The sequence below is a fragment of the Durio zibethinus genome, chromosome 18, assembly GCF_047325235.1.
Source record: "Durio zibethinus cultivar Kanyao isolate XHJ-2024 chromosome 18, ASM4732523v1, whole genome shotgun sequence".
Classification (NCBI taxonomy): Eukaryota; Viridiplantae; Streptophyta; class Magnoliopsida; order Malvales; family Malvaceae; genus Durio; species Durio zibethinus.
Window position 1 is genome coordinate 13,699,141 of NC_143179.1, and position 14,674 is coordinate 13,713,814.

The following is a 14,674-nucleotide window of genomic DNA, read 5'->3' on the forward strand; positions in this document are numbered from 1 at the left end:
TACTTTTGAATCTGATTTAGTCGCAATGGCTTCTTTCTCAAACCTGTGCTATCTTTTTTCTCTTCTGAACAAGTTGCATCTTAAATTATCATGAGATCCTTATAACTATATGGATGCATGCTTTGCATTTTCTCCGCTCATGCGCTTTTTTTCTTCCTTCGGACTTCTTGACCATAATTTTTTGGCGTTGAAAATGTTAATTGAATCCTGTCACTAAAATTACGTTGTAACAGGAAGTCATATTGTATAACTGATTATTGTTGCCTTCTTCATTTATTGAAGATTTTATGCATACAGCTTAATCCAATCTGGTGCCTGCATCAACACCACAAACATGGTCCAGAGAGTCAAGGCTTTAGGTAAATGTTGAAGGAAATATCAGCAACCTTTAGGTTTGTGGTGCTCTTCATTTTACATGAGATACCAAACCCAATCATTAGACAATATCTTTTTATCAAATTTATAAAAATTAAAATAAAATATAATAAACTCATGTGTTAATTGAGCCTATACGTCTTAATAAACTTTCAGTTAGCATGTTAGTATTTCTTAATATGCATGATTTCAAGTTACTAAAATGCCATTTTCTCTTGGCCTAGAGTAAGGTCATTTCTGTTGCCTTGCAGAGATCCCAACTACTTCTATTTATAGCCCTTTTGGTTGGTATGCCTTTACTTCTGAATTGATTTCAACGCTTCCGCGGTTTGCAAGCAACTCTTTGATTTTATTAGTAACTAAAGTAAATAAATTCTTGAAAATGTTGAAAGGAACATGGATATGTTCTCTATTATCCCATTTTTCTTATCACAATCACACATGAAATAAAGAAGCTCAGCATGAATATAATGTACCCTGACTTACAAAATTTCCTTTTGTTTTGGTCTACTTTCTGTAACTGGCTTCCTTGGTGAAAGTTGCATGGGGCAGCCGCATCTGTCATGATCGTATATAGTAGCCATACTTGTTTGTTAACTTCTTCTTGAAATATTTACTTTAATGGATTCTTCAAGGTAGGACTGCAAGTAAAAGTTACTAATTTCATACTATATCTTTTGGTAATTTTATGTTTCAACCATTTACTGGCTACAACTTGGCTTATTTGTTTACTTCTTGGTGTTGTTGTTAGTTTATGTAACATTGAATCCAGCAGCTTTTTTTTTTTTGTTATTCTTTTCATTTTTTGGCTGACTGGGATAAAGTTAAACATTTACGTTGGCACCTGAGATGTACTGAAAATCATCAGTGGACTCGAAATTATTCTCAATGTAATGGTGAATCAGATCCTCAAAGGGTCTATGCTACATGCGATTACCACCATTTGAAGTAATAGCTTCTAGAGTTCCACAATTTAATTTCATAACCATCAAAAATTAAGTCCAATGTTACAAAATGACAAGTTAGATGCAATTCATGTCATGTATTCCTTGAATGTGTGAGTATTAAACAGCAGGTTGAATTTAACAATGATATTTGAATGCAAGGACTAGTACTGAGACACTGGTAGGAATCCAAGAAGACAATTTTCCTTCTTGCAAAAAATCGTGATTGCAAATATTAAGTTCTAAGCCTCTAGGAAGGAAAGTAAGAGTGATAAATACTTGAAGCAATAACAGGTTATAATACATAATAGAAAATAACTTCCCATAAGCAGCTGGTGATTAGGTTTCCAATTGCCCACAGTTTTTCCCAGAGAATTATTCACTTGTTATCGATTGTGTTAATGATAGCTTATTGCTACTTTAGCTCTAACTCATTCTATATATGTAAGTAGTTTTCCCTTTCTCTCATCTGATGATTATAGCAGGCAAAGGTATTTAATGCTGTGGGTGTGCTTCTCAGTAGGTTCTGGGTTTTCCTGCGCGGTAGTTTTATTGTTGAGCTTCCTCTTTACTTTCATTTGACACAGATATCCAATGATTGTGGAATTGTAGCTCCAAATGTGACTTGAAAGGAATGGCTTGTAGTGAACCAGGATTAATTGTCATTAGAATTTTTTTCAAAAGAAGACTTGTGTTTTCTTTATGTTGGTGAGTATTTAACGTCTATTTTGTTTACATTTTATGATAATGACACCCAACCTTTATGGCGTTGTTCCTACTTTTGTTGTGTAATAACTCATCTTAATTGTTCTTAGGGAAGCCTAGTTTCTGCTGTTCAATTCTATCTTAAATATGGTTCATGGATTTCCTACAGCTGTGCTATATGATAACAGAATTAAGAGAAGGAAGTGAAATGAGCCTCTTAATCACACTCAAAAATAAATGAATAATCTAACTCCCTTGAAGATTAAGGTTTCACCACCACTCCAAAGAAATAAGAAAAGATAACTCTAAAGAATTTACCTAAGCAAATATTTTATTTGAGCTTTGTTTTGGTTTGATGACTTGGACTGTTAGACAGATTGTTCATTAGTTTGCGTTTTTGTATGGATAAGATCAGTGTATAACTGAGAACTTTTTCCTGCATCACTGTATGATAATGAAATAGTTAGGGCTGGGGTGCTCTGTATTATGGCCATTTAATGTGCATTCACTTCTCATTTTATTCTTGCCACACTCCCTCTTTTGTAGTCATAAAGCATGCGGCATGCTCTCATTGTTAGAATAGAGAGTGTTTGGTATTGGCATCTATATAATTAATGAAATTCAAAGGGAAAATGCTACTTGTTTTGTTTGATTCCATTAATAGAGATTGTTTCAGATAGTTTGAAACTATGGTCTCCTTCTCCAGTGGCCTACTCTTATCTATTGTCCACCTTTTGATGCAGCTTTATCGTTGTCGAATATGTGGAACTGAAACCAAAATCTTCTTTCTTTTTCGTTTCTTTAGCTAATAGAAGAAACACGTCAAATCCTGATACAAACAGTCGTGTCTACTTGGTAGAGTGCTGGTGTTGGATTCTTAATTCCAGCAACCAAGATTCAAATCCCGATGACCTCATTTAATAAAAAAAACACAGATACATACATGCATATGTGTGGTGTGGTAGGAGGAAATTGAAACAAAAATCTTAAATCTTATTCAAAAATAAGAAAACATAAACTTAACCTTTAATTCTCGACAAGTTATCTATCCAAATGAAAGCTGTAGTACAACAGATATTAGAAAATACCACAAACACAAAATCTAAGTAGCACACACTAGACACTAGTGGATAAATTGCATCAAGAAACTGACAAACCAAAGGTGCTGTTTAGGCCCTGGGTTTGAGGTGGCCTTCATTGGCGAGCTTGAAGAGACGAGCCTGAGCTGCTGAAGCACTGTTTGAACCAAGTGCTTTAACAAAACTATCCCTGACTTGCTTAGTTGTAAATGGGAACCTCTTATTCACCATGGAGTTCAGCAAGGAAGCTGTCCCTTCTCGGTAAAGCGCCCCGAGTCCATCGGTACGTGTGTTTGAGAGTGCTTGTGGCAAGCTCATGGTTGCTCCGAACCCAGGAATGCTGGTCACACCGAATGCCCTGCCTAAAGTGCCCCACCAACCAAGCACTCCCCATATCAATGTTGGGTGACTCCTCCAGAAACTGAAAGTAACAAATATGAGTTGTTAAGTGTCATCTTCATGATGATAAATAGCAACATTTGGAAGTTGCTGTGACTTACTCGCATGTACCACCAATAGGTGGAGTTGGAGCATGAAGGAATGGAGGTGTGGGAACGCTTGGAGTTCCTGGATCAATAATGGGAGTCGTTGGAGGACTGCCACCTCCATAAGTTGGAGGGGAGTGGTAATATCCACCATGTGAAGGAGTGTGTGATGGTCTTGACGGAGTCGATGGTTCATGTGGTGGAGTTCCACAACTTCCACCTGAAGGCGTTGAAGGTGTTGGGTGGTAGCCACCGCTATGTGATGGGGTTCCATGAGAGGGAGTTGTGCCACCATAGCTACCTCCTGAACCGTGTGATGGTGTCCCATGTGAACCTGCACTTAGAACCACTGGAATCAGCATGCAAGTTGTGCTATGACATATTAAGGAAAACAAAAAACAAAAAAATGGAAGCATCAACCAACTTGTATGAACCATATACTAAACAAGGCACATTGTGGCATAACTGACATTGATTACATTTAACATGACATGTGAGCAGCAATAACAAGTAGTTTCTTTGGGTCAATGTGAATGATAGGAAAGAGTGAAACCTGAGGGGGGAACTCCCGTATGAGGGGGGGGAACTCCCGTATGAGGGTCTGGAGCTGGATAGAAGAAGTAATTCTTCTGCTCTTCAAAACCAGTCGACGTTACTGGAATGACCAAGTTTTGGGAGAGCAAACCAGCTATCAAAACCCACATGAACAAAGAAACCTGCATTCTTCTTTCCCTCTCCATTTCTGTCTGGTATAGAGACACTCCAACAAGAAGAAAGAATGAAGATTGGAAGGTATGTGTGGGTTCAGAAGATGAGGAGGGTGAATATAAAGGATGAACAAGGTGAAGTAAATAGAAGCAGTTGAAGCAGCATGAGGTTAGTTGATGACAGCAAGTGCATTTATATGTACTATCAATTCATATTAGGATTAGAAGAGTGAATTATTCATGAATCATAACTGTGGTGGTGGCGTGGATTGGTGTAGGCATGAGGATCAGGTTCTGATTTCGTCTATTTGGATTGGGAATTAAGCCAGGATCGGACTTATGATCTAGTGCGAAACAACTATTTTCCAACATTATGATCTAGTGTTTGTGACAATTTTTTTATCATGCCCTTTATTTCCTTCGGGGAATGCCAATTATAACGAGAATTTCATGGCTTAATTTGGGTTGGTTTTGTGCATCATTCGCCAAATGATACCAATTTGAAATATCCTGAGCGAACATAAATGTTTTGTTTGGGTTCCTCTGATAGGAACTTGGGTACGTGAAGCAATAAATCTTAATGCTGACAAGTTTAGTAAGACTGTTTGCTGATGCACATAAATACAAACAGCTCAAAGATTAATCGTGATATATAGCAGTGTTGTACTATCAGTATGAAATTAGAACCACGAGACAAGAACATTACACAATGAATCTGGTGCTTAGCTCAGTTACTTCATGCAATTATCATTAAGAAACAGCATCTAGCAGGTCTGAAATTTAAACAATAATACTTGCAATCCATTTCCTATCCTCATGCTACTGTCACGGACTTAAGAGAGAGTTCTGAATCTCACATCGAACATAATAAGAGGGTCCCTGGGGTATAAAAGGGTTCACACCATCTCCGCCTTGTGAGACGCCTTTTGTAGGACAAAATCATGAGGCCAGAGGGCAGAGCGGATAATACCTCACAAGGGTATGAACCGTGACAGATAGGCTGATCTGGGACGCCGGATGAATGAATGTCCAGGTCCCGAAGCCGCGCGGGTTCGGAGCTTGAGTCTCGATCCGTGACAAGTGGTATCAAAGCCAGCCCTAAACCGTTCGATCCACGCCGAGCACCTCAAGGGAGGCAGGCAGGGTGGCCGACCTCCGTGACGAGGGCGTCACGAGGTTGGGTGCGGGAGAATGTCACGGACCTAAGGGAGAGTCCTGAATCCCACATCGAACATAATAGGAGGGTCCCTGGGGTATAAAAGGGTTCACACCATCCGCCTTGTGAGGCGTCTTTTGTAGGACAAAACCGTAAGCCCAGGGGGGACCAGAGCGGACAATACCTCACAAGGGTGTGAACCGTAACAGGTAGGCTGATCTGGGACGCCGGATGAATGAATGTCCGGGTCTCAGAACCGCGTGGGTTCGGAGCTTGAGTCTCGACCCGTGACACTACAGCCTCCTTAATTTGAAAAAAAAAAAAATTACATTACTTAGTTCCATCACAAGGATGTGTTCCAATTTAGTGGGATGTTTAAAAGGAGCAACACTTTGAAGTGTCTTATACACATAAAATTTCATTTCATGATCTCCTGGTTGCTGCTAGAGCTTTCAGTAGAAAATCTGACATTTTAGAGTCATTTTGGAACCTGATAGATCAATGAACCTAAAAGATTCATGTCTCTTGGTACAGACTAAACCCCAGGTCCTAAAATTTTCCAATATCAAGTTTGCAAAAGGGAAAGGAAAACAATGGTTGATGGGGCTTGGCTTAGCTGTCCCCAAATCTATCAGCATAGGTTCAAATATAAAATAAGATAGGTAAGGAAACGGACCAAATGCCTAATTAATTTGTCGAAGAAAGGAGGGTGAAGTTTATTAATTGAAACATGATTAGTTCCCAACTTCCCACGGCTCCAGCTCAGTCTGCTCAGATTAAAAAAAAAAAAAAACATTCAGGGCTAGGTGGAGCCTGCTCTTTGTATGGCATGGTTCATAGATATGGACCTGATTTCAGGCTTCCTTGCCTGAAAATCCTAGACCATCATTTTCCCAGTTTCATATTCACGATAAATACCCTGTTGGGTTCTTAGATTTATAGTAAATTGGCTTGTTATTTTACAATGGAATACTATGGTAATTTCTTGTATAGATTGCAAATGCAAATGTAAAATGAAGTTTGTCATTTTGTTAATTCCTGTAATTGTAGTTGCTCTTGAAGGATAGTGATCGAAACATTTGTACAACCTGTGACCATCAACTAGAATAGATCATCAGACACATAGATGGGCATGAACATCAGAACATGATGAAATGCAAATTCCTAAAGAATGAGATGAGAGACCTGGCTAACATGGAGAAATGGACCCACAATGCAGCAAATGGAAAAAGGGGTGATGTTTAAACTTAATGGCTGTGACAGAGAGGTAGGTGTGTGGTAGCACAAGATAATTAGAAGAGTAAAGAGAAACAGCAAAGGTGGTCCACTTGGTGGCGTATAGTTTAAGCCCTTGTAAAACCTGTCTTTTGAGACTGATTGGCCAACTTTTAAGCGTAGTTATATAGATGTACGAGACATGCGAGGAGGGAGCAGAGAAACAAATAACTAAAGGGAGGGGAGGAGTAGTCAATTGTGATGCAGAATTTTTTTTTTTTTTTTACAAAGAAATTTATAGCTTTGGCATACAAATAAAAATTATAAATATGAAAATCTAGATTTTAAATTTGAATGTCATTTTTAAAAGATGCCCTGTAAGAATTAATTAAACTTAATTTTAATACAGATAATTTAAATATTTGTGTCATATAAAACATAGATAATTGATATATTTATATTATAGTTTACATGAAAATTATAAATTATTATTTATATAAACATAAAAAAATTATTTTTATTAAATTCATATATAATTTTTAATAAAATTTTAAACTGTATTTTTATATTATTTTTATATCAAATGACCATAATATACATTAAATTGTGAGGTCTAGTAAACCTCAAATTTATTTCCAGTGTAAAAAAAGCTTTGGCACTGCCAATTTCTACAGTCCATAGTGAGCTGTCATAGATGGAGAAGGATGCAGCTAATAACAGTTGCAAAATGAGTAGGGTTAACTGGTTAGGAAACACTCATTTACTTTGGCTTTAATTTCAACTTCCAATTGTAAATGACACTTTATTATTACAGTTATAGCGGAAACATAGATCCTAGCTTAATAGGTTCAATCAAAGCCAAAAACCACGATGTCCCGTTCCCATAAACTTTGGATCAACCGCAAATTTCAAAACTATGCTGCTGCCACGACGGAAAAGACAGAAATTTTCACGGTTAAATATAAAAATTGATATTTGAATTATCCTTTTTTTTTATCAGTTTGGTATTTACAAAAATAAAATTATTAGTTTGATATTTTAATTTTTATTCTATCATTCATTTTATACTTAAGACTAATGTCGTTAATCAATTTGCTGATATAATATTAACATATAATATTGACACATATCAAAAAATCTAATTAACGTCCATCAATAATGTCATATTAATTTTAAAATAAATTTTCAAAAAAATTCTAACAAATCCTTAAAAAATTGTAAAAGGTTTTTAAAAATTCTATAAATTTTTCATTTTTTTAATCTTACAAATTTAATATTTTATATATTTTTTTAACTTTTCAAAAATATATTGAATTTTTTTGGATTTTTATGAAAATTTTGATTTTTTTTCTTTTTTTCTTTTTAGAATTTTTTTCCAATTTTTAGAATGTTTCAAATTTGTTAAATTATCTAATTTTTCAAAAAATTTTAAAAGTTTTGATATATTTTTTTAAAATTTCAAATATTTTTAAATAATTTTAGATTTTTTTTAATTTTAATTTTTTAATTTTTGTGATATAATTAAATTTTAAGAAAATTTAATTATTATTAAATTTTTTAGGTTTTTATTAAATTTTTTAATTTTTTTAAAATTTTTAAAAATATGTTTTTTTATAATTTTAAAATTATTTCATTTTTATAATTTTTTAAAAATTTTAAAATTTTTAGAATTTTTTTAGAATTGTTTAGAATTGTTTATCCATTTTTTTTAGAATTTTTCTTTTTATACTAATGTAGATTAATAATATAGCGCTAGCTAAAGTTTTTGACATATGTCAGCATCTTATTAGATATTTATGCTACATTAGTACTAAAAACTAACGGCTTTAGTTTGAAATACCAATGTGATAACAGAATGAAAATTGAAATACCAATCTTACAATGTTATTTCTTTATATACTAAACTGATAGAAAGTGTATAATTCATGAGTCATTTTGTATTTAACCTAAATTTTTATGATAATTTTGTGCCTTTGATGTAATAAATTTTATTTTTCCTGCAAAGAAAAAAAAAACAAGTTTGCATAATCAAAATTCATATTTCTAAAACTTGTTGCTGAAAAATGAGACAATAAAAAAATTATGTGAATTTTTTTGTTAATCTAATTCAATAAATATTTTCTTAAAAAAAAAAAGAGATTAAAGCTAATTTTATCACAGTATTATGGATGTAGACATCAAATTTTGTTTGAGTTCTTTGGATTAGGCCTTGCTTTTGGATTCTATTTAATTTTATTAAAATTATAAAAAATAATATTAACTAAAATAATTAATTAATCAATAAAAAAAGAGAGAGAAAATGATAGTGTCGTGCATAGCAATACTGGCATGGCACTTCTAGCACCCTACTCTGAAACCACTTGTCCCAATCACCTATACCCTGTTACTAACTACACAACCCATTCCCTTGTGTACCATACCTTGAGTCACACCCAGCAATACCTACCATGCACCTACCCCCTAACTGCCACCATCCTTGGCAACATGGATCACACCAAACATATGAAAAGATCACCCACTAAGCCAACTTTATAAAAAGGAGCTTCATAAAAAAAAAAAAAAAAGTCTCTGCCCAAAAATCTTACTAGAAAACAATCTAAAAAAATAGAGAGAAACTTTGCCAAAAAAGAGTTAAACAAAACAAAACAAAACAACAAAAAAAAAATAATAAGAAAGAGGAAAACTTTGCCAGAAAGCCCAAAAAAAATAAAAACCTAAAAAACCTGTCAAATTGGAAAAAAAAATCCAAGCCCTTCAAACCAAAAAAACAAAAAAAAAATACTACAATCTCTTTTGTGAGGAAACCCAACACCTAAAAATAAAAAATAAAAAGGAGTAGCAATTTTATTTTTTTTTTTGTTTTTAAAGAAGAGCTGAAGGGTTTTCTTTCAATCTAGGCTTATGGCTAGGTTTTTTAGTGAAATGGAAGTTGGAACGAGGTAAAGGAGGTAGAAAGAAGTTTTTTTGTGGCTCTGAGACATTCTCCGTCGACTTGCATAGTAATCGATAACTAACAAGTGACGACATCAACAATGGTGTATGATAACTAATTGCTGAAAACTAAGTTTTTTTTAAGGTGAGAGAGAGAAAAGGCGTAAAGAGAGAAAATAGTAGAAAATATGAAATAAAAAAACTTTTTGGCCTTTTATAGTGTTACCAAAAAAGAAAGAAAGAAAACAACCAAAATAACATAGTTTCAGGAGTGAAGATCCGTGCATCGACTCGGCCCAGCCCAAGATCAACATAACTGACCTACTACTTTATCTTTTTTGAGTCGAACTGGCCTAAAACAACTTCAACCAATCCGAACCACTGCATACCGCTTTAGATCATCAAAAAATGGTTAAACCTCCAAACCAGTTGAAAAGTGTTGAACTGGTCTCAGAACTGCTAACTGCTTTAACCAAGAGTCATTTTCAATATTTTTTTGGTATCTTTTTATTTTTTGCATTTTTTTGCTCTTTTTTTATGTACTTTTATCATTTCATTTCTAATTTTTTATACTATATTTTATATGTTTATGTGTATTTTTTTTTTGGATAAAGAAATAAAATAAATTAAAAATGCTTGGAAAAATAAAAGTTTTGGATTAATTATTATTTTATTACTATTATTTTTAAATAAATCATAAAAGATAAATTTAGACAAAAGTTGTGTTGCCATCCTCTAAAATATTCCCTAAGATAGGAATAATGAAAAAATAAAAAGCTAAAAATAATAATAGATAATAAAAAAAACAAAAATAAAGATAATAGTAAAATCTCTTTCACTTTTTTTTAGAAGGTGATAAAAAATAAAAATATATATATAATGATAATGAAAATAGAATAAATAAAAAGATTTTTTTTCCTGTTTAGATAATAGATGGAATAAAAATTATCTTTAAAAAATAATTATAAATAATTCTACGTAAATGTTAAAGAATTATTAAATAATAAAAATAAAAACAAATAATAATAATAATAATAATAATAATAATAATAATTTTTTTTTATGAAAAAGAAATATATGAAAAAATTTTAACTAATTTTTGAAAATAATAAAAAGTAATCTTACTCCGAAAGTCTGTCTAGATATTGAAGATTTTTAGAGATGTTTGTATTTTTAAATTTCAAAACCTTAAAACTCTTAAAACCTAAAACATCCAAATTTTGAAACCCCAGGGTCTAAAGAAATAACAAAAAAGATTATGATATTAGAGAATTGAAATTAAAAAAAAAAAAAGAAAAAGATCTAATCTAACTTTTTCCCAAAATTTTGGTTTGGTCAATTTTTTTATTTATATTTATATCCTATTCCCTTCAATGAATATTATATTTATATTGATATTGTTTTGGTTTATTCAATTTCAATATTATGAGTCCTAATTTGAATAGGAATTCTTATGGTACCAATTTAGGGTCTATGATTTAAAAAAGCTATTCTTTCTATAGAATGATTCCCATTTCAATTGATTTCATTTAATTTAATGACTAACAAAAAGAAAATTTTAATAAATAATAAAATAAATTGCATGAACTTAGCTCAATCAAATACTGATATTGATTTTTTATTTTTATGCAATGATTTGGTTTAATGAATTTTTCTATTTATTTAGATTGTATCTGTGTAAAATAATGATTAATAAAAGGAAGGGATGAATTAACAAAAAATTATATATAAAAAATGATTTAAAAAAGGGGTATTATGTTATTTATAATATGTGGGGTATTATTATTATTATTATTATTATTATTAATTTTTTATTAATTAGAATAGAAAAGTTTAATATTAATAAAAGTATAAAAAAAAGAAAAATATATTGTATTCATACAACATGAGTTAATTTGAATTCTTATTGAGGCTTTTTCTTCTTAAATTATCTATTTATTTCATATAAAAGGAAATTGATTTCATATATAAATAAAAGGTATAGATAGATTATTATGTATCGACTGAACCAATGACTATTCATGATTCCATCCAAATCTTAAAACTCTCAAAACCCTAACAATCCAAATTTTAAAACCAAAAAATTGTAAATCACCAAAACCCTAAAAACCCTAAACCCTAAATACTCAAAATCTTAAACCTTCAAAACCCATATAAGGAAGATGTATAGATAGATTACTATGTATCGACTGAACCAATGACTATTCATAATTCCATCTAAACCCTAATGATCCAATTTTTAAAACCCTAAAATTGTGAAACCCCAAAACCCTAAATACTCAAAATCTTAAACTTTCAAAACATTAAACCCTAAAACTCGAAACCTTAAAATTTCAAAACCCTAAACCGTACAACTTGAAACCCTAAAACCATAAACCTTAAAATCTCAAAATCCCAAAATAAAAATCCTAAAACCCATAATCCTAAAATCTCTAAACGCTCAAATGAGATCCTAAATCCTAAAAATCCATCAAGACTCTAAATTTAACCCTAACCCTAAATTTAACACGTAACCCCAAATCATCACCCTAAAATCATTCAAACCTTAAAGCCTCAACCTAAACCCCTACCCAAAATCATTCTAAAATTCTAAAGATACATGTAAAAATCTCATGTGAATTAATTTAATTTTGAATGATGCCTAAAAGATAGGGTATTTAAGAAATTTTATTTTATTGAATTTTTCGTGCAAGTCATTAATCCACAATAGTGATGGGACTAAATTAAAAGAAAAAAATAAAATGAGATCTTAAATATAAATAATCACACATAAACTTTGCCTAAATATTGAAGAGTTAAGATAGTCTCATTATATTTAAAAATCTGATTTCAAAATTGCATTTCATCACCTTGCATAACATCTAATGGCATACATGCATTTATTCATTATTGTTTATACTCGTTTCGCATGTATGCAACTTTAATTATCATTTGCTAGCTAATTGTACTATCATTAATTTTTTTCACATAAAAATATTTTTTTTTAAATTTAGTTTTAAAATGTTGAATTATAAAATAAAACAAAAATAACATTTTAAAGGAAATAATTCTTGGTACTTTGCCTAGATGTTGGAGAGTCACCAATAATTATCTTTTACAAAAAGTGTGATTTTCATTTTTAAGAAATGTTATAATAAATATGAGGCAAAAAGAATTATCTTTAAATTCTACTTCGATGTTAGATAATTTTTTATCCTAAAGATTTTTGCAATATTCCTAAATAAATGACTAATAAAATCAATTTTTTTTAAAAAAATGAGGGGAATTATTATTAAATTTCAAATTAAAACTATTTTTTCAACCCCAAAAATAAAACGTGATTAATTGGTACCAATTTGCATGGGCGCTATGAGAGTGCTAATCTTTTTTCACGCATAACTAACTCTCGAATCTAATTTTATTTTCGTAAATCAAAATTATTTTTTTTATAAACGTTAAACTTATTTTATCACTTTATTAAAAAGATAAATTTTTGGGTAACCAATCACACCCTAAAAAAACTACTGATGACTCTTTCATTTTTTTTATTTTAAAATTTTAAATATCTAGGGGTCTCAAAATCGTTATGATAATGGATAGATATAAAATTTTGTTATTCAATTTTAATTTCATTAATTTTGTTACTATATTTTTTATTTTTTTTATATAAAATAATAAAATTGATTTTTAGACATCATAAATATGCCAATAAAATTTTGATTTAGTGACAATGAAAAAGCCATGAAACTTTGAGATCTCAAATTTAATTTCTGTCGTGTTTAGATTTGGTTTAATTTTATGTTGCTTTTTTGTAATTATAAGAAATATTTGGTGAAATATTTCAATGCAATTACTTTTGTTCCAAAAAAACAAAGAAATCAAATGATAGTAGAAAATTTTATTATTTTGACAATTACAAGTTACCCCTTAGAGGTGGCAAAATGGTGGGCAGCCCATTACAAGGTTTGTTCTAGTTTGCTATGGGCAGGTTTAGCACGACCCATTTTGTTATAGTACTCGTATCTTTGTCAGGCATGACCTTTATGGCTGTGCTATGTTGGGCTAAATGTTTCTTAGTTTAGGGTTCGGCATGACATAGCCCATAAAGCATCATGGACTAACTATATACAGGCCCAGCATTTACTAGCCTATATTTTGCATGCAAATGAAAAATGATCAATCCCTTCCCTTTTTTTGCGTTGTTTACCTTAGAAACTGGGGGAGGGGGGGTGTGGAAGACCTATATGGGGCACCTTTTGGGTGTGGGAAGTGTTGGACGCGGTGCAAGCCCAACATGGCACGACCTATGGAATGGAAATGAAAAAGGATCAATGCTCTCCTTGAAAGGATTGATCCTTTTTCAAACCTTTTTTTTTATTATTTTTTGTAGAGTTAACATGGATAGATGCTTTTTTAAGGGCATCGAGTGATTTTTCAAATAAAATGCCTAAGAATCAATCCCCTCTTGACATTGATCAATCCTTTTAATTTTTAACATTCAAAAATATTGAATTTTAGCTTGAATAGATCGATAAAAAGAGAGATTGGTCAATATATATTCTAACATTCAAAAAAATTTTAATTACAATATGAGGAGATCTATCCACCATGGGATGATCAATCTCCTCTCAAATACATTCAAATTTCATTTTTTTTTTGTAAACTATCGCTTGCAATACATGTGATTTTTGGATAATTAATGAGAAAGATGGATATTTGCGTATGACAAGCTATTAGATTGATAATAAATGAAAATTTTTAAAAGAATTGATTTGGCACATAGAGAAAATCTTTTTTCTAATGAAATTTTTCTAACAATGAAAATATATAAAAATAGTGTTCGTTTTGCAAAATATAGAAAATGTGATTTTTTTAAAATGCTTTTGAACTTATGGAAATAAAATTTATAAAATATTGAAAAAATGTTTCTTTTTTAGACTATATTGTCTGCAATTATGGATCCTAAATTAAAATTACAAGATATAAAAATTATACTTAAATCTTATTATTCTAATATGCAAATTAATATTGACATGGATAAAGTAAACCAATCTATTAAAGAAAGTTTATTTTTATGTATACTTTATATGATTTTAAG

General features: G+C 31.1%; 1 protein-coding gene across 1 annotated transcript; it reads right to left on the reverse strand.

The window, feature by feature from the left end:
* Window positions 1-2,918: 2,918 nt before the first annotated feature.
* Window positions 2,919-4,396, reverse strand: LOC111300965 (protodermal factor 1-like). The gene is made up of 3 exons (XM_022896512.2): window positions 4,142-4,396; window positions 3,604-3,922; window positions 2,919-3,524 (listed from the first exon to the last, which is right to left on the reverse strand). The coding sequence occupies exons 1-3, from the start codon at window positions 4,326-4,328 to the stop codon at window positions 3,194-3,196; spliced, it is 837 nt and encodes a 278-aa protein (XP_022752247.2). The 5' UTR covers window positions 4,329-4,396; the 3' UTR covers window positions 2,919-3,193.
* Window positions 4,397-14,674: the final 10,278 nt, after the last annotated feature.